Source organism: Tenrec ecaudatus, chromosome 12 (genome assembly GCF_050624435.1).
Source record: "Tenrec ecaudatus isolate mTenEca1 chromosome 12, mTenEca1.hap1, whole genome shotgun sequence".
NCBI classification, from domain to species: domain Eukaryota; kingdom Metazoa; phylum Chordata; class Mammalia; order Afrosoricida; family Tenrecidae; genus Tenrec; species Tenrec ecaudatus.
The window spans coordinates 123426237-123453017 of record NC_134541.1 but is presented as its reverse complement, the minus strand read 5'-3'; the positions used below and the strand labels follow the sequence as shown (position 1 = coordinate 123453017).

Genomic DNA, 26781 nt, shown 5'->3' with positions numbered 1-26781 from the left:
TGTCCGTTCCCCCTTCTAAGACCTCCATTTGCTTTCTCCATGGCCCCTTTCTGTTTGGAACTTGTTTCATTGGCTTCCTGCCCGTGTCTCCACACCCCTTGACTTGTTGCCACACCCCAGAAGGGCAGGGACCGCATTGGTCTCTCGTAGATGGTCCCAAACACCCAGCACTGTGTCTGGCACGTAGCAGGCGTAGCAGGAGCTCAGCACAGATTGGTGGGAGGTGTGGCTTCCTGGATATCTCTGCCCCTCCTTCCTTGGGTTAAGCGTGGGGAGGGGCTTGGGGGGCTAGAATTGTGGCTCCTGTTTCCATAGCCTCCCTGAGACCCGGATGTGGCTTTCAACCAGAACTAGACGGCTGCTCTAGTTCTGTGTTCCTGCTCCCCAGCCCAGAGCAGGACTCAGAAGGTGCCGGAGGGGACAGGAGTCAGGCCTCAATACTGCCCCCGAGCTCCCAGTGAACGGCATCTCCAACCTCCCCCTCATCTCCTTCCTTTGCTACTTCATTGTTAAATTGGATTTTCTTGGATGATGCTCAGGCAAAGTGGATTAGGGAAGACATTGTGCACGAGATAGCATGCCAAGGCGGCTGGATGCGCAACAGTCAGCCCCATGACTCTGTGTGTGTGTGTGTGTGGTGGAGGGATTCAGGGGGCATAGTTTAACACCGACATTTCTTCTAGTCAGAGGGTGAGCAGTGAAAGAGACGGACAGGATTTGGGAGTCCGCACAAGGGGCATTTCTCCCACATCGAGGCTACATGAGCCTCTCCCTGCCACATCCAGGGTATTTTACACCGTGGAAGTCAGGGCAGTGACTCAGACACTGAAGGCTCCCTGTCTCCTCACCACCTGGTCGGAGGCCCTCTCCATGTGCCATTTGTCCATTTCCAGCTCGGATCACCTACAGAGCCACGTGAGGGGGACGCACTGTCCAGGTTCACTGGCCGCTGCCTGGAGCCAACCGTGGGGCAGGGTAGAAGTGCCTTGGCCACTGGGGCAGCCCCCAGCTCTCCTGCTCCAGAGTCCCCTCTCAGTCCAGGGGCTTTTCCTGGAGCAGCCTGTGGTCAGTGCCAGGCAGGGAACTGGTGGGTGCGTGCCCTGGTCACCTCACTATTTGTGTACTGGGCATCGTTTCCCAGATGGGAGGCAGGGCCAGCCGCCGCAGTGGCAACCTGTCTGTATGTAACACAGCCTTGTGGCCTCCCTCCTTTCTGTCCCACACCCCTGTTCTCCTTCCAGGGCTTCTGGGGGCCACCTCCTCAATCAACAAATGGGACCAGGACCCTTGTCTGGGGGAGGGACTGGGAGTGGCAAATGACCCCGTAACCTCTCACATCCCCTTTCCTCGCAGGGTAGATATGAGGCTGCAGGGCCACCGGCCACAGTCAAGAACTTGTTTCGGGAAACCACAGGGACTGTTGGACCCCGTTCTAGAGGGCAGCCATGAGTCAGCGTCCACTCCACAGCAGGAAGTCGAGCATTGTTTACTTAATCAATGAAAACAAAAAGTAAAAAAAGCTTTTATTCTCTACAAATCCCACCTCCTCCCACCCACCTTCCACAGCACAGACAACAGGGAGTAACTCTCCTGATTCCCACACTGCCTGGCCCAAGACTGACCCGAGACTGGGGCCAACACTCAGAGGGGGGAAGGGGGGTGGCAGTCACAGGTGGGGACCTCCTGCTGCTTGTGACACAGTGCTACCTGCCGGTGACCCCCCTCCCAGGGCTGAAATTCACGCCCCCAACCACCTCACATCCTATTTCCCCTGTTGGCTTTGTTCATTTCTAGACTGGTTTCCAGACCAGGGAGACGGGGTGCAGACCTCAGGCCTGGGTGTGACGGGGCAACAGTGGAGCTGTGTGTGAAATGTGGAGCCCGCAGGACAAGGACACACAGCTGGGGACAGTGCCAGGTCCCATGAGCGGAGCCCTCTAGGGCCCCAGCTGCCCAGTACTCCCGGTCCCAGGGCAGGGGGTGGTGTGGGGGCCCTGTGATGGGCCCAGCCATTGTCGTGTTGGGAGGGGTCTAGTCTGTGGTCCCCAGGACGGGGCGGGGCTCTAAGCCTTGCAGAAACTGGCCTTCCTGGTGGTGGTCTTTTCCAGGTGTGGGGGGGTGTGGGGGGGAGGTAAGGGGCATCCTCAAAGACAGGGGGCACACCCAGGGCACCTTCATGCATAGGGCCCTATGGCCGCCACCTTGGGGGACTGGTGTGAGCTCTGAGCATGGTTGAGGGCAGCCTGGAAGGCCAGTAAGGACAGACCCTCTTTAGAGACCCCCAAGGGAGCTGGGGATGCTGACGAGAGACCAGCTTCCCATGGAAGCCCACTTGCTGGGGGGCTCTGGAGCCCTCTGCGGACTCACTGGGGGCGAGGACTTGTCCTCACAGCAGCGGCAGTCGCAGCAGGGGCTGGCCACGGCCTGGGGCTGGCCACGCTCCTCCTGGCCATGACGCTGCTTCAGGTGGCCGCACAGGTGACAGGTGAGGGTTGAGTAGACAATGCCGCTGCCCAGGTCATCCCTGAGGGAGTCCCCAGGCTGCTCTGGGGAAAGCGGTGGCTTCTGGCTGTCCCCACCCTTTCCCACAGGCTCCAGACCGAGATGCTCCGGGGAGCTGCTTGGGCAGAGGGTGCCCTGCGGGCTGAGAGGGGATTCTATGTCCAGTCCAAAGGTGAACAGCGGGATCCCAACGGGGACAGAGGTCTCAGGGCCGCCAGGAAGGAGGTTCTGGAAGGGCTTGTAGCCTCCCGCCCCACTGCTGGCCTCCACCCCCGGTGCTGAGGCGCTGGGGAGCAGGCTGGAGAAGGCTTTGTACCCAGTTTCTCCTGCTGCGGGGCTGCAGGCAGCCGTCTGGCCGAGCTGGGCGCCCTGCTGCCCTACTGCGCTCGTCCAGTCGCGGTAGCCACCCGCCGGGCTCGGGTCCGGGGCTGCTCCGTGCTGGAGGACGCGCTGGCGGAGAATCTCCTCCCAGGTCTCCGGCTGCAGAGATCCGGGCTGCTCAGAGGGCTCGGGGGTGGAGGGGCCCTGCGCGTCGGCTTCCACCAGGGATTCGGCCAGCGGCGGGTCCGAGGCCGGCGCTCCCGGGCCCGGGGACGGGCTTAGCAACGTGCTGAGGCTGCGGTACGCGGGGTTGTCTGCGACGACGGCAGGCACCTCTGCGAGAGGCAGGGAGGCCAGCTCTGGGCCGGTGCCCTGCAGAGCTGCGGGCTCGGGCTCAGTGCCTGGCAAGGGCACCCAGGGCGCCTGCGTGGCCCTGCTTCCCGGTGGCGAGTCCCCGGAACCTTGCGGGCTGAAGGTCCCCTCCTGGCACCCGAGGAGGTCCAGGAACAGGCTCTCAGTCAGCCGGGCCGCGATGCCCGCCCGCCCCTCGTGGAAGCTGAGCGCACTGCTGTCTGGGGATGGGCACAGGCTCTCTTTATCGTCCTCCTCCTCCTCCTCTTCCTCCTCCTTGTCTGCCACCTGGGCCTCCAGCAGCTCCACCCGCTGCACCACGCTGATGCTCTCTGGCCACAGCACCGTCCTGCTGAGGTCCGCGCACCAGGCTGACTTTCCAAGGCCCTGGAGAGGCCCGTGTTGGGCCGCCTTGGAGAGAGACTCTTCCCTTTCCTTGGCTGGCTCCAGCGGCTCCAGCAAACACGGCAGGAGCTTGGTGAGACACGTTTTCCAGCGTCTGCGAAAGCAAAGGCCAAGTCCGGTGAGGGCTGAGTGTCTCCTCTCGGAAAACTCCTGGCTATCCGTCAAAACCCGCTGTGAGTTCACCTCCCCTCTGCACTGAGGTTGTGTTTACTGCACACCTGCCTCCTGATTTCATATTCGAGAATCTACTAGTCATCTTCACTACACGCCCAGAGCTCCTTGTGGGTAGGGACTGTATCTGACTCCGAGATTGCCGGATCCCGGCACATGGCTCTATTGATAGAAGCCAGTCACCTGGAGGGTGAGCAGGCAGGCCCAGGGCATCTTCCGTGAGAAGCAAGGGAGGCCAGGGTGGTGGTGGGGATGCTGGAGGGTCCACACCAGCAGTGACTTGCCCGTCAGCAGGCTGTTATGTTAGAATGTTAATGGCTGGCACAGTTGCTCTGCTTAGTAACTCTATGGGGCCTTGCTCAGGCCAGGCTGGGTGCCCCTACAGATGCCGACCTACTCCCGCAGTGAAACAGGCCTCTGCCAGCTGCCCACCTTCTCCGATGCCCCTCCACCTCCCATCACGCTCAGCCCAATCTCAGAGCAAATGCCAGGCACCAAGGAGGAGAGGGCAGATGTGGAACCCCCTCCCCCCCAAGACCCCCCGCTTCCATCACCTCAGAGTCTACTCAGGCTACAGTCAACACTTATATACATACGGGCTCTTGGATGGCTTCTGGCTTCGGAACGGCTTCCCCCATAGTGGCATCTGCAATAGAGAGAGGGTCTATGACACAGGTGCACGGCTGAGCCAGCCCACGGCAGCACCTGTCGATTCCCACCTGGGAAACCCTAGGAGCGCTCTACTCTGCCCTGCAGGGGGCGCTGTGGGTCAGAGTCGACTGGGCGGCAATGGCGGCTGGGTTGGAGTGTGAGGGGGACGGTTCTGCTCCTGAGAAGCAGGACAAGAGAAGCCTTCGCCCCTCGCCTTGGTGATGCCACCTCCCTGGGGCGTGACCTCAGCGGGGTTCCAGATGAAGGAAAGGGGAGCTGTGGTCCTGCAGTGCCTCTAGGTTTCCATGGCAACAGATTCTCCAGAAGGTGCGAGGGCTGTGTGCGGGGGGGGAGGGGAGGGGGCGGCAGCTGGGCTCCGCATTGGCCAAAGGAAGCTGTCTTGGACTGATCTTACCCTTACCCCTCTGGCAGTTAGGCAGGTGCTGCTGCTACCAAGACTACTCCTTCCAGGGAGAGAAAGATGAGCTGTAGGAAGTGACCACCTCCCCCTTCTCCCTTCCCCCGCCCCCGGAACAGTCACCCCGGGACAGAGCAACGCTGGGCACAGAACCATCGTGTGAAGCAGCCAAGTCGCCCTACACTGAAACTTTCCCGTCGCTCCTTCCAAAAGCTTTCTGTACGGTCTGGGCTCTTTCCAACCCTACTTCCTGACACACAGTCAGAAGTCCCTTCCCACCTGAGTGTCCTGGATGATGATGGCCACCAGGGGGCTGTGGGCGGGGTTGGGAATCTGGTCCCACCATTCTTTCTTAATCCTGAGGAACAGAGGGGAACAGGGGTTAACAGGGATGCTCTCCGGCAACCACCCATGCACCGCTGTCAGAGTCGATGGACTAGATGACCAGAGCGTGAGGATGCTCCGTATGACACTTGCTGGTGTTAAGTCAAACCGCCAAGCCCTCACACGGACCCTAGGAAACCGGTTCTGCGGTGGATTCCATTCCGCAGATGAGGAGACTGAGGCCCGAGAGGTGAAGTGACAGCTGTGTAGTGGCAGAGCTGGGCTCATGGCCCAGGATACGGCTACCCAGAACAGGGTTTCCAACACGGCCACCCCTGTCCCCAGTAGGAGCGAGGGGCCCTGCCCTACAGTCTGCCCCCAAGAATGAGGACCGACTCAAGCCAAGAGCAAGCACGCGGTTTCCCCGGCACCAATGCCCTCAGGGCAGGATGTCTGGGGTGGCTTGGGAAGATGGAGTGACCCTGGAGGAACCGCTCTGGATCTGTCTGGAGCCAGCAAGCATCAACTCCCGCCTCTGGCTGAGTCTCCATCCACTTATGTCCACCCACTGCCAGACCCTGGGACCCCGCAGTGAGCAGGGCAAAAAACCCTGCCCGCGTGGAGCTCTCTCCTTCAAGAGGAGAAAATAAGCAAGCAAAACAAAACTCCCTGCCACCCGGTCGGTGCAGACTCAGAGTGACCTCAGAGGATAGGGTAGAACGCACCGGCCCTGGGAGCTTCCGAGACTGTTCACTCTGTACACTTAACATAGAAAGACCTGTCTTTTTCCCCAAGGAGTGGCTGGTGGTTTCGAACTGTTGACCTGTGGTTAGCAGCCCAATGCGTAACCACTGTGCCACCAGGGAAGAGGTGGGCACTAAATAGATAGAGGATGACGGGACATCGCTCCCCTCTGGACAAGAAGGACCCTGAATAAGAATAAAGTCCACCACCTCTCTCCCTTCAGAGGGGACAGACCTCCTTCGGAGCAGGTCACGGCAGAAAGCCAGCTGAGAGACTCGGCGACCTATGGGCCTGCAGGAGGCAGGTTATATGGGCAGGGTTCTGGGGGGTGGGTGGGGAGGTCTTGTTCTGAGCTCTAGCCTCAGTGCCTCTACCATGGAATGAAAGGACCAAGAATTGACTGGTGAGAGGACCTGGTCCTTCATGAACAAGCTACCGTCTTCTCCCCTCCCCGACCCTCCTCCCGCGTGGCGCAGCTGGGCAGGCGGCCGCCACGCCGAAGCCACCTGCACTCACTTGAGGATGAGGAAATAGCAGGACACAGAGACGGCCAGAATAAGGACACAGGAGATGCTGACGCCGAGCAGGAGGTGCCGCTTCAGGATGTCCTCCTGGTAGTCTGGGTAAGGGTGGGGGAGGGGGAGGGTAAGGGTGAGCTCCCCAGCCCAGCCTAGCCTCCACTCCCTGGGAGATTCCCCAGCAGCCCTCACGCCCTCCTGCCCTCGGGTCTCCTACTAGAGCCCTGGGCCTGCAGGCACAGTTGAAGCTCAGTCAACACTGGTTGAAATAGCTACCGAGTGTCCAGCCCACTGTAGCCATTCATCCAATCACCTTCCCTCTCTCCAGGCCAACAGCAAAAAAACCCTGAATTCGACAAAATTTCCCCCGACACTGTCAGTGTCCAGCACTGACTGTGTGTCTGACCCTGAACCGACCCAGAGGAAACACTGCCTGAAGGTGCTTACAGGTGTCTGGTGTGGGAGATGGGTCAGCAGATGCCCACAGGACATGAAGAACAGAGCTGAGTGGAGCAGGTGGGCCGGACTAACTACCCTGGCACTTAAAAGACACACCTCTCACTGAATTTTCACAACCACCCTTACCCGCTTGCCACCGCACAGATGACAGCTGAGCATACCCACCCTTCCCAGTAGACATTCCCTCTGCTTCTGTCCCAGGCAGAGCATCTTGGCCAATGGTGGCTCTCCTATCCTATTTCCTCTCTGGCCACCAGAGTCCTCAGCCTCCCTTGCAAGTTTGGGGAGGTCGTGCACTGAGTGCTTGCCAATGAGGTGCCCCAGGGAAGCTTCCAGAAGGCCATCTGGTGGGTGCCCTTCCTCTCCTCCGGCTGGGCCATGAGGGTGTGAGCCGTGGCCGGTTTAGAGCCATGCTAAGGAGAGCAGAGGGGAAGGAGGTGTCAGCACTAGGCTGGGACAGGCCGGAAGTCTCCTTGTAAGACTCCAAGTTATGTGAGATACTTCATGATTGCTATCATAAATAGCCATGTGTGACAGAGTTGTGAAGAGTTGTTTCCTGGCATGCAGCGGCCAAGTCAAGGACTACATTTCCCAGCATCCCTGGCACCAGTGTGGCCATGTGACCAGTTTCCACCAATCGAACTTGTTTCCCTTCTGGGTAAGGCTTTAAGAAGCTGGTGTGTTGAGAATGATGATGGCAACAAATGTGCTGGACACAATGGATGGATGGATTGTGATAAGAGTTGTACGAGCCCCAATAAAATGATTTTTTTAAAAAGAAGCTGGTGTGGTCTCTTAAGTTTTCATTCCCTTTCTTGTCTGCCCCCCCAACACACACACACGATGCATGTGTTTAAAACGATTCCATAGCTGTACTCCACTGTAATTCATCTCCTTTGTCATCCCATGCATTTTATTTTATGCATGTAAAGACATCGTAGTCTATGTGGTGCACAGGTTTCACCAGACTGCCAGAGGGGTCCATGACACCACCAGGTTAGTCTTGGTGGGTGATGGATTGAGTCCCAGTCCTTACATCGCCACAGGGAGGAAGCCCCCTACCCCACCCCACCCAAACCAGCAATGTTCACATTGGACTGAAATGTATGTCCATTGTGGTAAGCCACCGAAATCCTGGGCTTCCTGTAGCCTAGTCTACCTACCCTAGCTATGTCAATGTCCTAGCTATGTCGTCAGTGACTCCATGTCAAAGAGTCACTCCTCAATTTGCAGTAAGAGGCATCTTTGGACACAGAAACAGGAGGCTCCGCGTGGGGGTCTGACTGCGGACTAGGAGCAGGCAGGATTTGAGACCTGGGCGCAGGACTCCGCCACTCACAGTTGTACCAGGTGCAGCTGTTGCTCCATTCACTCCAGGAGCTACCGTAATCCAGAGCCCGGGTCTTCACTCTCGCCCTGTAGCGGACCCCGTTCTTTAAGGTCTTGGCCGGCAGCATCAGGAAGGATCCTGTGTAGTTCACCTCCTGCACTGTGAACTGGCAGAGGACACGGACACGTTACACACTGGTCGGGGAGGGCACCTTAGCCCCTGCCTGGCCATAAGGCTGGGCCCCAGACTCAGGGCTTTGCTGGCCCCTCCACAACCATGGCAGAGTGGAGGGAAGGAGTGGGTCGGAGCACTAGCCCTCACCCGGCCTCACCCCCAACATGAGCCATATGACATCACACTGGCAAGTTGATGAAGCATGCTGAGTGTTAATGTTTTCATCCGGTGTGACCTCAGGCAAGGGCCACAACCTCTCTGGGTCTGAGTGTCTCTCTCCGTCTGAGAACAGTACCTTCTCAAAACCTTCCAGCCCATTAAATGGGCTAATGCAGGGAAGCACCTAGAACAGAGGCGGACACACACACACACACACACACACACACACACGGCACCAGAGCAAAGTGTGTGAAGCACAGAGACCCTCTTGACCCCTCTTGGGCTCGCCAGCACCCAGGCCAAGCCCACCCTCATTGACCATGTGGCCCGGAGTGTGACTGTCAAAGTCAGGTGTGCAATGCAAGGGGAAGAGTCAGCAGAGCACGCGCTGTCTCCTACCTTGGATGTTGAATAGAAGTAAGAGAAGGCCCGGGGACTGAGGCCGGCAGACCCGGATGGCACGATACCGTGCCCTGGGTAAGCCCCGCCCAGGTGCCTGGGTTATGCGCGTACACGTGCACATCAGACTGCAATGTCTTTCTTGCTAGGAGATTATCCCTTCCCTGCTGCCCCTGGGAAGGCCACCTGCTTAAGGAACAGAGGATGGCCTCTGGCCAGTGGCCACCAAGATCCTGAGGCTCTCCATCAATGAGCCACCAGAACGGGATCCTGCCCACAATGAGGGAGGCCGGGCCCAGCCCCCTGACCCACAGGCACGTGGGCTCCTCAATGTGTGGTTGACAGCTGTTCGCATTCCCTCCGCTGCCGACTCAGATCGACCCTGTCTCACCTCCCTGCCATCAAGTCAGTGTTGACTCCCAGCAACCCAATGGAACAAGGTAGAACTGCCCCGTTGGGTTCTGAGACTGTAACTCTTTATGGGGGTAAAAAGCCCCGTCTTTCTCCCGAGGAGTGTCTAGTGTCTTTGAACTCCTGACCTTGTGGATCAAAGCCCAAGTAACCATGAAGCCACCAGGGCTCCTAAGTGCCTGTTAATTTCCCTTAGAAGGTCCCGGCCCTGTTTCCAGCACCAGGGTGACGTGTCCAGTTCAGACACGCGTACTTGTGAGTGTTAAGATCCAATAGGTCCATTCCTCTAGCCCCACTTGACCCGGTCAGTGTTGTAGTTTTTAACCTGTACGTTATTATAGTTGTTCTGTGGGCTAGGCATTGAGCTGCTGACTGTAAGGGCCACGGTGCAGCCCCCCGAGGAGAGAGATGAGACTGTCTGCTCCCATGAAGATGTCCACCCTTGGAAACTCTATACAGGGCCCCTAAGAGTCCGAAGAGACTGACGGTAATGGGTGAGTATGTGAGTAAGGTCATTCTGTCCTCTCACATTTTTTATTCCTGTTGTAACACACACACACACACACACACACACACACGAACATTTTTTCGAGTTAATACTGAGGAGCGACTTCTGGGACTGGTCAGTTTGAATCTTTGGCACCGAGAGGACAGAGCTGAGTCTAGTGACATGCTGGCCCCAAACACTCCTAAGTCCCTCGTTCAGAACATCCGTGAACTGTGGTCACGGCAGCACATCCCCCGAGCTCTGCCCTGCTCAGCGTGTGCTGGGCTGGACGTCTCCCTAAAAACCCTGGGGCCTTTGGGTTGATCCTTCAAGCCAGCTGGGCTTCTGCAACTTATGGTGGCATCAGTCACCTCCTAGGCGTTGGGCAGAGAATAAGGAAGACCAAGAACAGGGGTCCTCAAACGTTTTAAACAGGGGCTGTCTCTCAGACCCGTTGGACGGCCAGATTATAGTTTTTTTAAAAAACACTATGAACAAATTCCTAGGCACACTGCACATATCTTATTTTGAAGTAAAAAAACAAATGGGGCAAAAACACCTAGCGGGCCGGATAAATGTCCTCGGCGGGCCACCCATGGGCCGTAGTTTGAGGACGCCTGCCCAAGAAGAACGGATGTGTTTGAATGACAGTGCTGGTAAAGAGTTTCGCAAGTACCCTGGACCGCTAACAGGACAGACAAGCGTGTCTTGGAAGAAGTACAATGGAATGCACCTTAGGGGCAAGGACAGGAAGGACAATAGGCTCGCTAGACAGAGTAGAAGGGCAGTAAAGCAGAGGAAGACCCTGGACAAGACAGACTGACAACAGTGGCTGCAATGATGAGCCTGACCAGTCATGGGAAGCAGGAAGCAGGACCGGGCCGTGTTTCCCCCTATTGTCAGAACCGAGTAGACGGCACCTAACAACCAAACAATTCCTGTCTCCACCCACCCCCCACCCCCTGCCAGGATGAGCGCGCTTTCTTCTCTGTAGATGGGACCGTTCAAAGCCCTCACCCCAAGACCCTTAACCAGCCCATCGGGACACCCCCTCCATTCTGGGAGGTGGCCTGGCCAACCGTGTGTCCCTCGGTCAGCGTGCCTGAAGGAAAGGCACAAGTCCTCTGTCCTGATACCTCCTACTGCGTCCATGGGAATAATAGGTGAGCGGGCCCAGCTCTGTCCACGTGGCAAAGGACCGCAGGGAAATCCCGACATCGCGGGGGGCGGGGGAGGGGGGTGTGGACAGCAGCTTGGGAGGAGCATGTCAATTTTGTATGGCATAACTAATCCTTGCCCTTGGGCCATAATCGTCGAAAGTACATGGCCAGGATCAAATGACAAGTAACGAGAGGGATGAGGAAACCGATCAGCTCAACTGAGACTTCCTCCCTGGCCACTTAGGCATGGAACTGGCTCCCTTTGTGGCTGCGGCTACCCAGGTGTGTCATCCCACGTGTCCCACTCTGAAGAACACAGATGTGGTCCAAAGCCCTGCCTTTAAGATGCACAACAATGGGCAGAAATAAGTTCTGGGTCCAGAGAGGTGGCAGGCCTTGGCCTGGGCCTCAGAACACAGCCAAGTTAGGATCCAAGTGCCTGGTGGCCACAGCCCTACAAGGGCCAGAGCCTGACTTTCACCTGCCCAAGAGGCACCTGGAGAGGTTGAGAAGGGCACTCCTCACCCCACCCTTCCTCCTTCTCCTCCCCCCGCTTCCCTGACTCACATCTGAGGGGTCGTTTTCATTTGAGATGTTGACCAGGTAGGTGAGCTCCGAGTACAGGTTGTCTTCAGGGGCATAGGGGTTACTCCAGGTGAAGTGCAGGCGATCAGAGACATTCTTCTCCACCGTGAGGTTTTCCGGAGCCCTGGGTATGACTGTGGGAGACACGTGGCCTGCATGTGGGGCTTGTGGGGCAAGCAGAGGGAGGGACACAGCCCCACGCAGGACCACCCAGCTCCACAGGCCCCGGGTTGATCAGATGCGGTATGCTGATGGGACCCCAGAGATCCAGTCCTCATACAGATGAGGACATTGCTAACAGTGTCCCAGGAGCATCAGTGCTTATGTCCAATCCCCGCACCACACTGAATGGCAACGTCGTGCAGGCCAAAGTCCCCAGAGGCCAGCCTTTTCCCTGTCACCCTTCGCCTCCTTGGCCATCAAATCAGTATACAAATACAAAGGTCATTTCCAATTGGATTCGTGGGTCAATTTCAACCATCTTGCAACCAGCAGCAGGCATACATACGTAAACACTTCCGGCCGTGCTGGTGAAGTGGCTGAGAGGGAGCTTTGCAGAGAGACCTGGCTTGGAATTCTGCTCCTGCTGCTTCGTGACTGTGTGTGGTAGTTACATAATCTAGCGTCAATTTGAGGATCAAGAGTGTAGGGATGGAGTCTAGGCCGTTAATCAAGATATGGCCAATGAGATCTCTGTGTGGGCATGGCCTTCCCCTAAGAATTCTGGGAATTGCTGAATCTTCTTCCTTGGAGGTAGGAGACTCTCTGCTCACACCCTGGGAGTCACAGCAGCTGACGAGACTCATGGACCCACCCTGATGCAGAGACCCCCCTGCCAGTGCTGAGATGTTTCCAATGACACTGGATCCAAAGACTTTCTACCCACTGGTCTGTGATCTTCTGCATACGGCGTCATTGCATGTGTTTCGTGAGTCTGAAGAGGACTTTATAGATTGGTATCAGACATGCATGCTAATATCGGACTTGATCTGGACTGGCCTGGGATGTTTTCTCAATGTTCAATTGCTCTTGTAGATGAATCTTCTTCTTACACACATATGTGGATGAATGGATTTGTTTCTCAATCTACCCAGACTAACACACTGTGTGACTTCGGGCTGGTGACCTGTCTTTTTGGAACTAGAGGTTATTCAACTGTGAAATGGGAATCCAAACTCCCTTCTGGAAGTTGAAGTTCACACGTTTTCAAACACGTGACACTACACTCCAGCAAGCTCACAGGGAACTGTGGCAGGCTCCAAGGGCCAGGATAAGACCAGAGCGCCAGTGACAAGCTCCTGTGGCAACTCGCCGGCCAAGCAGCTCACAGAGGGGGAGAGCACAGTTCCCAGCCCACTGTGCCTACAGTCACGCATGCCTCATCTCAATACCTCTCCCTGGGCACTGAAACTTTGGCCATGGGGGCTGGTTGCGAAGTGTCTGAGCTGAAGTTAGCCTGGCCTGTTGCTGGGAAAGTTACATAATTTCATGTCAACTTGATACATAAAAATGTAGGGGTGGAGTTTAGCCTGTCAATCAGGCCTGGTCTGTGGAGGATGCTCCCTTGTGCGCGCTTGCGCTCTCTCTCTGTCCGTCTTCACCCTCTTGCTGGGTGACCCTGGTGGCTGCCAGATCCCTGCGATGTTACCACCGCCATTGGAGCCACACGACTTTGGCTCCCACCCGCCCCCGCCGGCCTGTGATCTTCCTGCATGTGGCATCATGGCCGGTGAGTGAACGCTTGAGTCCAGAGAGGGACTTATGGGCTAGTATCAGACTTAAGGGACTTGAGGTGGACTGGGCTGGGAAGTGTTCTTTGTTCTATAATAACTTCTCGTTGGAAAACGCTCTCTTCCACATCACATATACGATTGCCACTGGATTTGCTTCCCTAGTCAACCGGCCTAACACAGTTGCTGAGACCAACCCCATTTTGCATACAGAAGGACCAAGACCCAGCCAGGACACCCATCCTACCTGGGAAAGTGTAGTTCCTGCCACTGGGATGCAGTTCCCTGCCTGGGATCCACTGCCTTACCCCAGAGCTCCGCCCGTGGTGGGAACAGCACCCACCGAGCCCCGGCCCCCACTCACTGTGCTGGCTGGGCTGGAAGAAGTCTTCCCACAGCAGCTGGGGCCCAGCGCTGAGCTGCAGGCTGTACTTGTCATAGAAGTCCGGGCTGTTCATAAGCAGAGTGCAAACGCACTGCGCCTCTTCCTTGTTCTGCGGGACACAGGAGCCGCTTCTGCACACACAAGGTGCCTTGGTCAGGCTGGTGGGGACTCACAGCTGTCCTCAGGACAGACCTGGAGGCACCTTACCCCACTCTCCACGGAGGCTCCCGTCCCCCCGACAGCAGGGCCTGCTCCCCAGGCTGGGCTCAAAGGGGGGAGCCCACAGCCTGGCTCACCATTGAATGGATTTCTGACAACGAAGAAGTAGCGCAGTGCACGTTATGTGCAGTGAGCCACTGTGTGCTCTGGCCTGCCTCCCGACAGCCCCCGCCCTGGGCACCTGCCCTGGGCATCCTAATGGACTGCCTACGACAGCCAACCCCATGCCCAGACGAGGGCCGAGGGCCATAGTCTGCTCTTTGTCTGAGAGGATCAGGGGGCCCCTGGCCTGGGCTGGGCTTTGCAGGACACACCGTCTCTGTCACAGAGACGGCAAGCAGCTACCGATGAAACGGAAGCAAAGGGGCCTGGGTGGGTTCTGATAAAACTTCATTGACAAAAATAGGCGGTGGACAGAATGTGGTCCATGAGCCGCATGTGTGTGTGTATGTGTGTGTGTGTGTGTGTGTGTGTTGCTGCTGCTCCCTGGTTTAGGCCACTGTAGCACAACACAACAGCAGGTCTACTCTCTGCTTGGGTCAATTTAAATACCATCTCCAGCAGAGAACCCTGTCCTCCTGGTGTGCTTGTGGACCCACTTATGTCACCGGGCACCACCTGCAACAAGGCACGCTGTGCCACGGATGTCCCCGTGTAGCACCTGCAACACTGTCACCGCAAACTCCCCTCCGAGCTGGTCCGCCCTGGACAACAGGTAGCAGAGTGGTTCTCAAAGTGTGTGTGTGTGAGGGGCGGGGGGGGGGGCGTCCATGATGACGCCCTTTCCTTCTCCTAACAAGAGCACACGTCTCTATTCTATTCTGTTTCTCTCGTGAGCGACCGATGGAATTTTCCAGAAGTTATCAGAGGTCGGCTGTTAGGCTGGCTCTTGGGGGTGAGGGTCTGATGGGTTCTTGTGATGTAAAAGGGCTTGATTTTCATCTCGAATAGGGTAAGAATCCCTCCCAAGGGGAAACACCACCCAGACAAGTCAGACAACAGCCCACGAGCGGTGGAAAGCCCTGTGGGACCTCACCGATCTCTAAGTGTGTAGGAGGGGCGGGTCCTGAGACTAAACCACCAGAGTGAGGGTCTTCTAGTCCAGTCTTCCACCCAGAGTCACCGACACTGTGCTCTGAGGCGTGCCAGACACCCGCGCCCCAACATTCCACCCCTCGGGGCGCGGGTGAAGGAGGTAGCCTGCAGGCAGCCAAAGGCTGGAAATGTAACACGGTTTGCGATTGGGTCTAACGAGATGTCGTGCGTTAAAAGGGACCCAGGATGTAAGAGCCCTCTCCTTTAGGCTAAAATAAGTTCTTTTTAAACCTGTTCCTTAGTCAGGGTCCGGGCCCACTGGAAACCCCGTTCCTTCTTCAAGGATGCTCTCATTTAGGAAAAGGGAAGCGGGCCTTGTAGATGAGTCATAGAGCTCGGGACCTTAGTGGGTGGGTCTGAAGAGGACTTACGGGGTTCCGGTTTGAAAATCCCCGGAGTAATGGAGATGTTAATTATGGTCTAATAATTCCTTGGGGGAATGTCACTGGTTTTCCTGTGACCCTTGCTTCCTTTTGTCCCACTGCTCCGGAGTCCGCTGATGATGGTAAAATCTATTCATTGCTTCCCGGGACTATCTTGAAGCCTGTTTCTTGTTGCATAGTTTAAGGTCTGTAACTTCCTTGTTTGATTTTGACCAAATTCTGCAGCAGTTCAGAGGTAGCAAGCCTGACTATTTCCTTCTGTCCACGCTTGCAGAAAATCAACTTAGAATTGATCAAAGCAACCGGATCTCTGGCTTTGGCTATCACAGACAGGCTCCCCCACCCTCTGGCAGCCAGGGACACCTCTAACTCCCTACCCAGGAAGCCACAGTGAACCTCAGTCTCCCACCACCCAGGGCACCACCTGGACCAGGCCCTGGCAGGACCACCACCCAAGCTCCCTGCTCCAGCATAGCCCCGGTGCAGCTTACTCATGAAACAGAAACCTCTGCAGCTGGTAGGAAAGGAGCAGCCCAGCGCTACAGTTGGTGGGGAGCTCCATCTCCCACTCACAAGTGGAGGTGCTGATGTAGTTGGAGAAGCAAGTGGGCTTCTGCAGAACCTTCATGCTGCCTGTAGGGGGGGGGGGGCGACACAAGAGAGCCCTGAGCAGTGTGAACCAACAAGGGGAGCATGCCCCGGAGGCAAGTCAGAAACCAGCCCAAACAGGATCCGCAGGTCCATCAACTCATACTGAAACCACAAGGCTGGGCAAAGCTCACTAATCCCTGGAGAGCTAGGGCCAGGGCGAGGAGGGGGGAGGTAGGGGGTCCAGAAGACTACGAAATTCCTCTCAGGGCTGACAGTATCAAAGGTTAATGGAGCCAAGTGCACCTTTATCATACACACATTCATGATGGACCAGCTGCTGGCCAAATCAAAGGGAAAGTAGATCACTTCCGACCCTCCGGCAGCCTCTGGGAGAAAGAGGCGGCGCTCCACTGAAGACTGGCAGCCTCGGTGCCCTCTGTAGGGCATGGACTCTTGGCAGTGGGTTTGGTTTCCCTCGGGGCAAACAGCTGCCTGGGGTGGGGGGACTGGAGGAGAGCGGTCATGACGGCATGGCCAGCTCTCCCGCTTGCTGGTTGGTCTCCATGTCTTCTCCACCTTCTCTGATCCTCCTCCCCCGGGGTGCCCAGGAGGCTGACCCACGGTTTCCTTTGACTGGTTCCCTTGTCCTCGGGACTTCTGGTTGGGTTTGGGCCAATGAGAGGAGGTGGAAGGGCAGGAGGGGAGGTTGGGGTCTTTCTTCTTCCTGCTCCGTCTCAGCTGGTGGACAGCAGAGCACCCACTCAGACCAGCAGTCTGCATACTGGGTTGGCGTTGGGCCCACAGTGTACCAAAGCCAGGGTCCTCACTCCAGTCCAGTAGGAGCTTCTTGCTCCTGTGGGGCTCCTGTGGGGCGCGCACCCAAACTCAACCCCCACCCACTGCTGGCCAGTGGGATCCAACTCCCGGGGCGCCTACATGACCGAGGCTGTCGTCTCTACGGGAGCAGACGGCCACATCTCCTGCCGGAGGGAATTCAGTCCACCAAGCATCCTGCTCAGCAGTCACTCTGTAACACTTTAACCCTTGTGCCACCAAGGCTCCTGGCTGCCCATCACAGCCGGCAGGAGTTTTCATCGGTCCCATTGCTAAAGGCGAGGTCTTGGATGTGCCGTAACTGTCTCAAACTTCTATCAGGTCCGGGGGCCTTGGTGGTGTCCTGGTTATGTGTTGGATCTCTAACAGAAAGGTTAGCAGTTTAGAACCACCAGCCACTCCTTGGGAGAAAGAGGAGGCTTTCTACTCCCATGAAGAGATACAGTTTTGGAAACCCGCAGAGGCAAATCTACCCTGTCCTATCAGGTCCCGAAGAGTCAGAATGGGCTCGATGGCACTGAATTCTGTTTTGGTTTTTAATTCTCAGATCCCAAATAAACTCCTGACTTCCCCCTGAAACATCTGCTCCACCCACACATCTTCAGCGTCTTTTTCGTCCCTCTCCCTCAACGTGTGCTGTTGGTCAAAATACTAGAAGCATAATTTAAGATTCAGGTTTTCAGAAATCTAAAACGTAACAGCAGGGGTGTTTGAACTCAGGAAGGCGGTAAGCAAGACCACGCAGATAAACAAAGGGAGTAGGAGGCTTCCGGAGGAGGGTGGTCGGATGACATGGGAGAAATGTAGGTCATGCTTTCTGCTGTCAGTCAAAACCTGCTCCTTTGGTCACCTCCTTTGGGGTTCTGGGAGCCTTGGGGAATCTGCTGATTGTTTCCTGCTATTGTTGCACAACCTGACCTTTTTTTATATATTACTTGCTCGATTTCTGAAGCCGTTCAGAGGTTGTGAAACCTCACTGTTGCCTTCTGTCTTGAGCTTCAGAGTAAACTGCGGAGTTTCTCCAAGCAGTCTGGTCTCCGTTTGGGGATGCGACAGTGACAGGTGATCCTAGACTCTTTCTTCCAGCAACAAAATCATACGTCTTGAGGTCACACTGCTCTCTGACTCCGTTCCGATTCCAACTGGTCTTCAAATCTCCTTTCCAAACAGGCCCCCAAACCAATCTCCTCTCCCCTCCTTTGGGGTCCCCCAACCTCCCCCTATCTTGCATGCTCACTATACAGCAGCTGTGGGGAGCTTTCTGGCACCTGGACACGCCTCTGCTCAAACCCTGCCAAGTCCTGCTGTACTCAGCCCCCCTGTTTACTTCTCCACTTCCTCTTCTCCCTGTCCTCCGGCTCACCCAAAGGCTGGGCTGTGGGTGCTGGAAAGGTCTGGGCATGCCTTTTCTGCAAGCCCTCTGCCTGTCATGCTCCTTCTACAGAACCAGAAAGACTCCAAACTCACGGCCAGTCGATGCCGATGACGACTCAGAGGGACTCTCTAGGACAGGGAGGAGCTGCCCTGGGTGGGGGGTGGTGGTGGTGGTGGTGGTGGTGGTTCCGAGATGGTTAACTCTTTACAGGCATAGTGAGCCTCCGTCTGGTGGTTTCGAACTGTAGACCTTCCGGATTGCAGCCCAATACAAACCCCTCGGTCACCAGGGTCCCTCCTCCTACAGAGAAATGCCTACAAGAGCAGCTCCCCTGTCGAGCTGCCTGGCCCTCTCCCCTTCCAGTCGGCTCAAGTGCCACCTCTCGGAGGCCTTCTCTGAGTGTTGGGCTTTAAACGTAACCCCCCCGTACCCCCCACCCCACAGCAACCCTACATTCCCAGGCTTCCCAGTGCCACGGAGCGGATTCCAACTCGAGGCTGCCCCTCCTCTGACCAAGCAACACTGAGTTCCAGAGGGTTTGCCATGGCTGGGTTTTCAGAGTGTGGAAGGAATGGGCGCGAGGGGGTGACTTACCAGAGCTGACCACCCACACCAGGATCAAGCAGCTCACAGGAAAGATGACCCCAGAGCAAAGCCACCCCATTGGGAGGTCCGGAGGCACCTGTGGCAAGAAAGCAAGCCTGGTGAGGGTCAGCCCGGCTCCCCCTCCCACCTGTCGCCCTCAGAGACGACCCCACCACCCAGGTCAGGCATGTCGGTACCAGCTCAGGCCCCCTCTCCCGCTCGCCGGAGCGCTGTTTCTCATCAGGAAGCACGGCCGGATCCCAGAGTGTGCAGCACAGAGTGCATGCCCCAGAGACTTCTGGGAGAAAACCCCAGAGACTTCTGGGAGAAAACCCCAGGGGCCGCAATTGCCTTCGTTGACACGTGCGACCACCGTAGGGGTGCCACAGTGTAGGACTTTAACACAGGTGTTCTGTCACCCCCGGAGGGGAGGGGGAAGGCTGAATTCAGGGTGCTAGCTCTGGAGAAGCCCTCCCCCTACCCGACCCCCCCCACCCCTGACAGTGCTGGAGGAGAATCCTGTCTTCTTTCAACATCTGTGGGTCAAGGGTCCTGGGAGACCCCCACGTGCTTTAACATCAGTCCTCCTTCCCATGGACCTAGGAGGTTCTGAGGACAGGCACGCTGCCCGAAAGCAGCGGTTCTCAACCTGTGGGGTGAGACCCCTTTGGGGGTTAAACAACCCTTTCACAGGGGTCACCCGATTCATCACAGTAGCAAAATGACAGGTATGAAATAGCAACGAAAATCATTGTATGGTTGGGGGTCACCACCACATGAGGAACTGTATGGAAGGGTGGCGGCCTGAGGGAGGTGGAGTACCGCTGGGCTAAAGGGTGTGCTCTGCCTCTGGTCTGGTTTGGAACTCCTGAAGGCCCTCTCTCTGGACTCCCTTGCCTCGCCTCTCCTGAAAGACGCAGGTCGCACCCCAGGGATGGGACGTAATTGCATAACTGTCATATCACACCGTTACAGAAGCGCCAAACCACCGAGAGTCGTGGTTCAGCCAGGTTGGCACCAATTTCGGGGAGGACACAAGTCAATCCATGTCTCAATCACGTTTGGGAAATTCCCCAGACGTCTGGAAGTTCGTAATGTACACGCACACATAAAATTTCTAACAAGTCCTGTCATCAAAAGCAAATAAATAAATGAAAGCTTGTGTGTGTGTGTTTCCCCACGTCACCCAATGATTACCAAATTTATTCATACCGTCCTTTCACACTCCCCCACCCCCAGGGGGTGGGGGAAAAAACAACCCATTAATTCAGGGTTTATATTCCTTAACATATACTTTGGAGATTCGGACTTAGCTGTTCAGCCTGACCATTTACCAGCTACCATTGACTCCAGCGCAGGGACCACCTGTGGGTGTGAGGAGAAGTGGGCCCCATGGACTTTGCCAGTGGCTCACTACTCAGATTGCCAGGCTTTTCTTCTGAGGTTCCTGTGGGGTGGACTTGAACTGCAAACTTCTTGGTCAGCAGCCAAGCACATTAACCATTTGCCTTGCCCAAGGGCACCATTAGGAAGGCATTTACAGGGCAGGTTGTATAAAGGATGGCATCTTCATGTAATGAAACGTTACACGGTTCTTGAAAATGGTGCTGCCGAGTGTGTCTAAAATTAACCCTGCCATGCTCCCACCAACACCCCTGCCCTGGACTCTGGACTGAACCGTGTGCCTCGCTGTAAGAATGGTGTGGGAGGCATGCCTATCCTCCACTGACTTCACAAGGGAGACCAAATCAAAACCAAACCCACTGCCACTGAGTCGGTTCTGACTCATAGCGCCCTACATTACAGGGCAGGACTGCCCCTGGGGGCGTTTCTAAGGTTGCAACTCTTTACAGGAGTAAAAAGCCTCATCTTTCTCCCTAGGTGGTTTCAAACTGCTGACCTTGTGGTTAGCAGCCTAACACATGACCCAAGACGGATGGCACCAGGGCGTCTTCACATGGGGAAAGAGAATCAAAGTCAACATCAGTCAAAGGCTGATTCCTATGAGGCAAAGGTCAGACATGCCTTTGCCCCTCGAACCTCCTGACCAATGCTGATAGCTGACGTCTGTGTATCCCACAGAACTCAACTTCTCGGCTGGGTTCTATAATCTGTTGCCATAGCCACACAAAGCTCACAGATGGTACTCATTATTCTGGAATTTATTATGAAAGTGACTGGGTACAAATGAGGGCTAGAAATGCTCAGGACACAGTGTTGGGGTTAGGACAGCCTCTTCCTAACCATGCGCACAGGCAGGCGTCTATCTCTCTGGTCTCCAGCCTCTCGGCCACATGGCTCCTAGGCCTCTGGCAGTGTTGCTCAGGCAATGCTACAAAGTTCTTCCAGCACTGCCAATAAACACCCAAAGGGCACACCACTCCATCATAAGCCTCAACTCAAAGGTGCCAAGCTTTAGTTTTTGTGGGTGAATAACCCGAATTCCCCTTGGAGGTACCCCACCCCAAAGGCCCGTCCCTTGCCCAGAGGCACGCAGCTTTGCTCCCACTCTGGGCCAGAAAGCCCACCCCTCTGCCTCCTGCCCTGCTGCTGCCATGTCCTTGCCTCTGGCATCACAGATCTTTGTCTACTGAGTCGCTGAGTTTCAGAGGTTCGGTGCACAGGGATCTCAGGGTCCAAAGGGCATGCTCCACTCCTGGCTCCTCTGTGATGGTAGTGAGATTCCCCCTTTTCTGCTTCTGAGACAGCGCCCTTTAAACCTGGCAGGATGGTACCCTCCCCCATCCCCACATCAAAGCTCTGCACACTGTTTGCACCCAGTTGATTGGTTAGAGTTACAGAGACTTTTCTAGGAGAGCCACAGCATATAATCCACTCTATCTGTGGCAGGTACACAATCTCCTGTCAACTTGCGAAGGGGTGGAGTCTAGCCTGTCAATCAAGTCATAGTCAATGAGGCCTGGGGGGGGGGGCATGGCCTTCTCCTGAGGATTCTGAGAACTCCTGTTCTCTCTCTCTCTCTGCTTCCATTCCCTCTTGACAAAGAAACACATGGAGCTACGCTGATGGAGTCAGAGCCCTAGAGCTGGAGGAGCCACGTGGAGACCCATGCCAGCGCTAAAATGCTTCCACCACCCCTGGATCCACAAGACTTTCCACCCACTGACCTGTGATCTTCTTGCATTGGGCGTCATTTCATGTGGTGCATGAGTCTGAAGAGGAATTTTAGATTGGTATCGGACATGTGGGCTAATATCGGACTTAAGGACGTGATCTGGACTGGACTGGGATATTTTCTTAATACACAATTACTCTTTATAAAGTTCTCTGTTGCCCACATACGAGTGTCTCTGGATTGGTTTCTCTAGGCAACCCAGACGAACACAACATCTGAACATTAGCAACAGTAATGCAAGCAAAGACTTGAGAAAGGGTTCTATTGTGTGTGTGGGGGTGGGGGGGTGGGTGTGCATTCACACCTGGGACCATCACTTGAGAACACCCACAAGCTAACCTCTTGGAGGAGGACGGTATGCGGAGTAGAATAAATCACCCCTCAGTACTTCAGTGAATATAAAAACAAGGACCGTCACCTCCATAGCCACAGTGCTATTGTTATCAAAAGCAGGGCCTTCGCATGTGTGCTCTGCCACCAGCCACCGGCCCTGCTTACACTTTGCAGTGGGCACGTTTATGCACTCTAGAAAACCAGGAGCCAGAAGCAGGAGCTGTATTGGATTACCGCGCTGCCAAGCACCAGCCTGTGCCTTCTCAATACCGTTCTGCACAGACAGGACACTGAGCTGCCGCCACAAGGAAAGGGCAAGAAGGGTCTGGAATCTTCCTGAAAGCGGGGAGGTGCTCAAAGACTGTTTGGAAGTAGTGAAAGAGACGGGCGGCAGCTTGAACAGGTGCCTATTGTTCCACATGGGGACAATCTGAGCTTCGCAAAGACAGAGGCGAGAAATCAACTGCAACCGGCAACTCAGAGCCCACGCTCACATGGTTGGTGCCATCGAGTCGATGTCAGCACACACGGTGCTCAGGTGATGGAGTGAACGCCTACACGGCTTGTCTGGCATAGGCCACGGTGTTTGGCACATGGGCGCTCAATGCAGTGTTTGCCTACCCAACACCTTTAGGGCCTGATGGGCTGGATGGCTCTTCTGAGAGAGAGGCCCTCCTATCCACCTCGCCTGTCCTAGGCTGAGTGTCACCGTGAATATCAGGGAGATGGGGGGGCGGCCTGTGACGCCCCTTTCCCCTGCAAAGTCCCAGGAACTTTCCATTCTGCGGCATCCTTTAGCAGAGAGGCAAACGTGTCACCACCAGCCCTAATTTTGGAGAGAAAACAAACAAACAAACAAACAAGACACAGAGAGGCCCAGATACCAGCCCCAGGTCACACAGCAGAGGGGTCCTCCAACGGGGACCACAGTCAGGCTGCGTAAAATCTCAGGTCTAGTACCAACGGAGATGGTTATCTTTGATCTGCGGTAGAGCGCGAGCAGCATGGTGCCAACACAACTCACGCGGCCGGCCGGCTTCACCGGGCTACAGAGGAAAGCGTGCTCAGACGCAGGCAGAGAAGAGGCCTTCCGGGAAATCATGGCGGACAGTGAATCAAGGTTTGGATGACATCGGGAATTCTGGAGGAGAACTGCCAGACGATCAGGGTCATGGCATCAGTTCCACTCCACTCCACGAGCGGAATCAAGGATTCCTCAGAGAAACTCGTGGGCTCCCTATCTTGGTCACCTTCTCAGCCTTGCCCCATCTCTGCCAGGATGCTGTCCAGTTCCCGCTTGGACTCCACCCCGACTGGTGCTCACTGCCAACCCATAGCTGAGCAGAGCCCAGCTGCTGGAAGTAACTTGTTAGGCTGAGCCAAGAATTGTGTAAACAGAACTCTGCACAGTTATGTTATGTCTCTGGCTGAGCCTGGAGAGACATGACCTTATAGAGTCTGCCCAGGCACCCTGGGACCTGAGTACTGTCAGTAACCCTCCTCTCCTTCCAGCAGTGGGCACAGACGCCCAGAGGGCTCAAGCAACTTGCCAAAGGGCCCTCCCTAGAGAGGGGAGGAGTTTAGACTCAGACCTTCCATCTGTGTTGCTTCTAAGTCCACAGGACATCAAACGAAGCCACTTAGCCCACTGGCTGAACCCAACAGCGCGATCTGGGGAAAGCTGACCAGTCTCCAGATCAATATGAAAGTCTAGTTTCCCAAGCACAGGACTAGGCAGCCGGGCGGAGCGGCAGAAAGGCCTTGAGGTGATCGCATTGTCTGCAGAGTCCTCAAGAGCCACGGGTGAAGCAGCAGCTTATAAAAGCAAAAGAGCAAAATCGAGGGCATAGTAATAGAAATAAGGCAGTCGGGAAAAGGGACGTGAGAGTGCCCCCTTTGGAAAGGAGGCTTGTTGAGAAGATGAACATGACACAGAGCTGAGCTTAAAACCCCAGAGGGCCCAGCGCAGGGGTTCTCAACCTTCCTAAGGCCGCAACCCTTTAGTGCAGTTCCTCATGTTGTGGTGACCGCCCCCCCCCCACAACCATACAATTATTTTCATTGCTACTTCATCACTGTCATTTTGCTACTATGATGAATCGGACGATCCCTGTGAAAGGGTCCTTTGATCCCTAAAGAGGTCGCAGCCCACAGGTTGAGAACTGTTGGCTCAGGAGGTCTTTGCTTAAAAAGTTGATGGAACTAGTGACCATGCGTCAAGGTCGCTTCTGTGCATTTTACCTGCATGAATTCCCTGCGGTGAGGACTATTGACAGTACCATGGACTAGCCAAAGAAACAACAGCTCTGCCTGGGAAGAAGTACCGCTCCTTAGAGGCAAGCGTAGTGAGATGATGGCTCGTGTATTTTGGACACGTTGCCAGGAGAGATCCATCCCTAGAGAAGGGCACCATGCTTGGTAGTGTGATGGGGCAGCAAAGAAGAGGAAGACCCTCGACCGGATGGACTGACGCCGTGGCTGCATGTGAGGCTGGCCCAGGCCCAGGCAGTGGTACCTCTTGTTGCCCTATAGGGTTGCTATGAGTCAGAAGCCACTCAACATGCCTAGCAACAACAACAACAATTTATTTCCAATAGGTGAAACCAGTACTTATTTTCCCCGTTTCTCAGATGAGAAAACCAAGGTTCCGGCGACCTGCCTGAGGTTGCCAGCTGTGGCAGTGCATGGTTTGAAGCTCTCGGCTTCAGGCTCCAGAGCTGCGGCCCTTTCACCATCATCCCTGTCTGGAAGTCAGGGTCATTCCTGCTTTTTGTGTAGAGAGGACATTTCCTTGAGCGTGTGAGCAGCTGGTGCAGGCTCGACACCCTTTTTCTCAGCCATCGTGGGTTCGTGTAATCTTGCATTCGATGTTGGGAGTTCAGAGACTACCTAAAACCCATCTCAAGACGCCAGACCAAAGGCCCTTCTGGGGTAATTAGCGGCTTTGGTGGGGGGGTGTCTGTGAGCAGGGGAGTGGCAACATCTTTCAAAACCCATCTGGTAGTGGCTGGGGTCTTAAAAGCTCGTGAGCTGTCATCTAATGTTCAAGTATATGCCTCTCCAGCATAGAAGTGGGTCGGCAGTCCATGGTACAGTCAATATTCAAATGCACCAAGTTTTCTTCAGCCCCTCTTATTCAATACCCAACTGTCACATGCATATGAGGCAATAGAAAATATTTTGACTTGGGTCAGGGGCACATTAGTTGTCTAAGCAACGTTCTTGGTTTGCAAGTCTATAGAGTCTTCTGCAGCAGATGTACCGCAGGCCATGCGTTGCTTGATCTCTTGACTGCTGCTTCCATAAGCACAGACTGTGGATCCAAGCGAGATAAAATCCTTGACAACTTCCATCTTCTCTCCATTCATCAGGATGCTATCTATCGGTCAAACTGTGAGGATTGGGGTTTTCTTTGCACTGTGGTCATTGATATTGAAGACGGTGGTCCTTGATCTTCTTCGTCAAGTGCTTCAAGGCCTCCTCGCTTTCAGTCATCAAGGTTGTGTCACCCGCAGACCTCAGGTTCTTAGTAAGCCTTCCTTCAAGCTGGATGCCACATTCTACTGCATATACCCAGCTTCTCTGATGATCCGCTCAGCACAGAGATTGAAGATGCACAGCTTTCCTGATGTGAAACCATGCAGAATCCCCTTGTTTTGTTCCCACAACTGCCTTTTGATCCACAAAGAGGTGCTCCGTGTTCTGCAGGTCTCCTTCATCCTCAGGCGATCCATCGTGTATCACGATCCACACAGCCGGATGTCTCTGCACAATCAAGAAAGCACAAGTAAGCAACTCTGCGGGCTTCTCGACCTTCAGCCGAGATCCACCTACATCAGCTACGATCTCCATTGTTCTGGCCTCTTCCGACTCCAGCAGGAACTTCCGGCCAATCCCCGGCAATATAATGCTACCACTACTGTTGGATGGTCTTCAGAAAATTTTACTTGTACGTGAAATCAACATCGGTGTATTTGTTGTGAGGGATCCTCAAATCATTTCTGACTCACAGCGACCCTAAGGCCCAGCAGATCCAAACACTTCCCAATCCATCCGGGGTCACCCTCAGCATTGTTGTTTTGTTCAAGTTCATTGTGAAACTGCTGTGTCAATCCCTTTTATTAAGGGTTTCCTCTTTTTCAATCCCCTCCATTTACCAAGCACGATGACCTTCTCTAGGGACTGGTCTCTCCCGATCAGATGTCCAAAGTTCGTGAGAAGTCTTGCCATCCTTGCCGCTAAGGAGCAATCTGGCTGGACTTCTTCTAAGACAGATTGGTTTTCTCTTTGGCAATCTATGGTGCTCCCAATACCCATTGCCAGCACCATAATTCAAAAGTTATTCATATCTTTTAAAAAACCTATTCCTTATTTGGCAATGTCGATATTGTTCTATAAATGATGCATGCTGTGAAGGTGACCTTTCTTTGGAGTGGCTTCAAATCCAGATCTCTTCCATTCAGTTGGCCAGGTACCGGTCTTCCAAATTTCTTGGCATAGACAGAGCAGTGCTTCCAGTGCGTCAGCAGCTTGCTGTAACACCTCA

At 55.2% G+C, this 26781-nt stretch overlaps 1 protein-coding gene across 1 annotated transcript in view; it reads right to left on the bottom strand.

Annotated features, from left to right (window-relative positions):
• Positions 1-1494: 1494 nt before the first annotated feature.
• The window catches only part of IL4R (interleukin 4 receptor), a 38384-nt gene continuing 13097 nt past the window's right edge, over positions 1495-26781 (bottom strand). Inside the window, 10 exon segments of the mRNA XM_075564647.1 lie at positions 1495-2330; positions 2332-3673; positions 4347-4396; positions 5099-5177; positions 6404-6506; positions 8204-8360; positions 11552-11703; positions 13664-13815; positions 15873-16014; positions 18776-18863. Of these exon segments, the coding sequence (XP_075420762.1) occupies positions 2175-2330; positions 2332-3673; positions 4347-4396; positions 5099-5177; positions 6404-6506; positions 8204-8360; positions 11552-11703; positions 13664-13815; positions 15873-16014; positions 18776-18845 (2403 nt within the window). The 5' untranslated portion in view covers positions 18846-18863 and the 3' untranslated portion in view covers positions 1495-2174.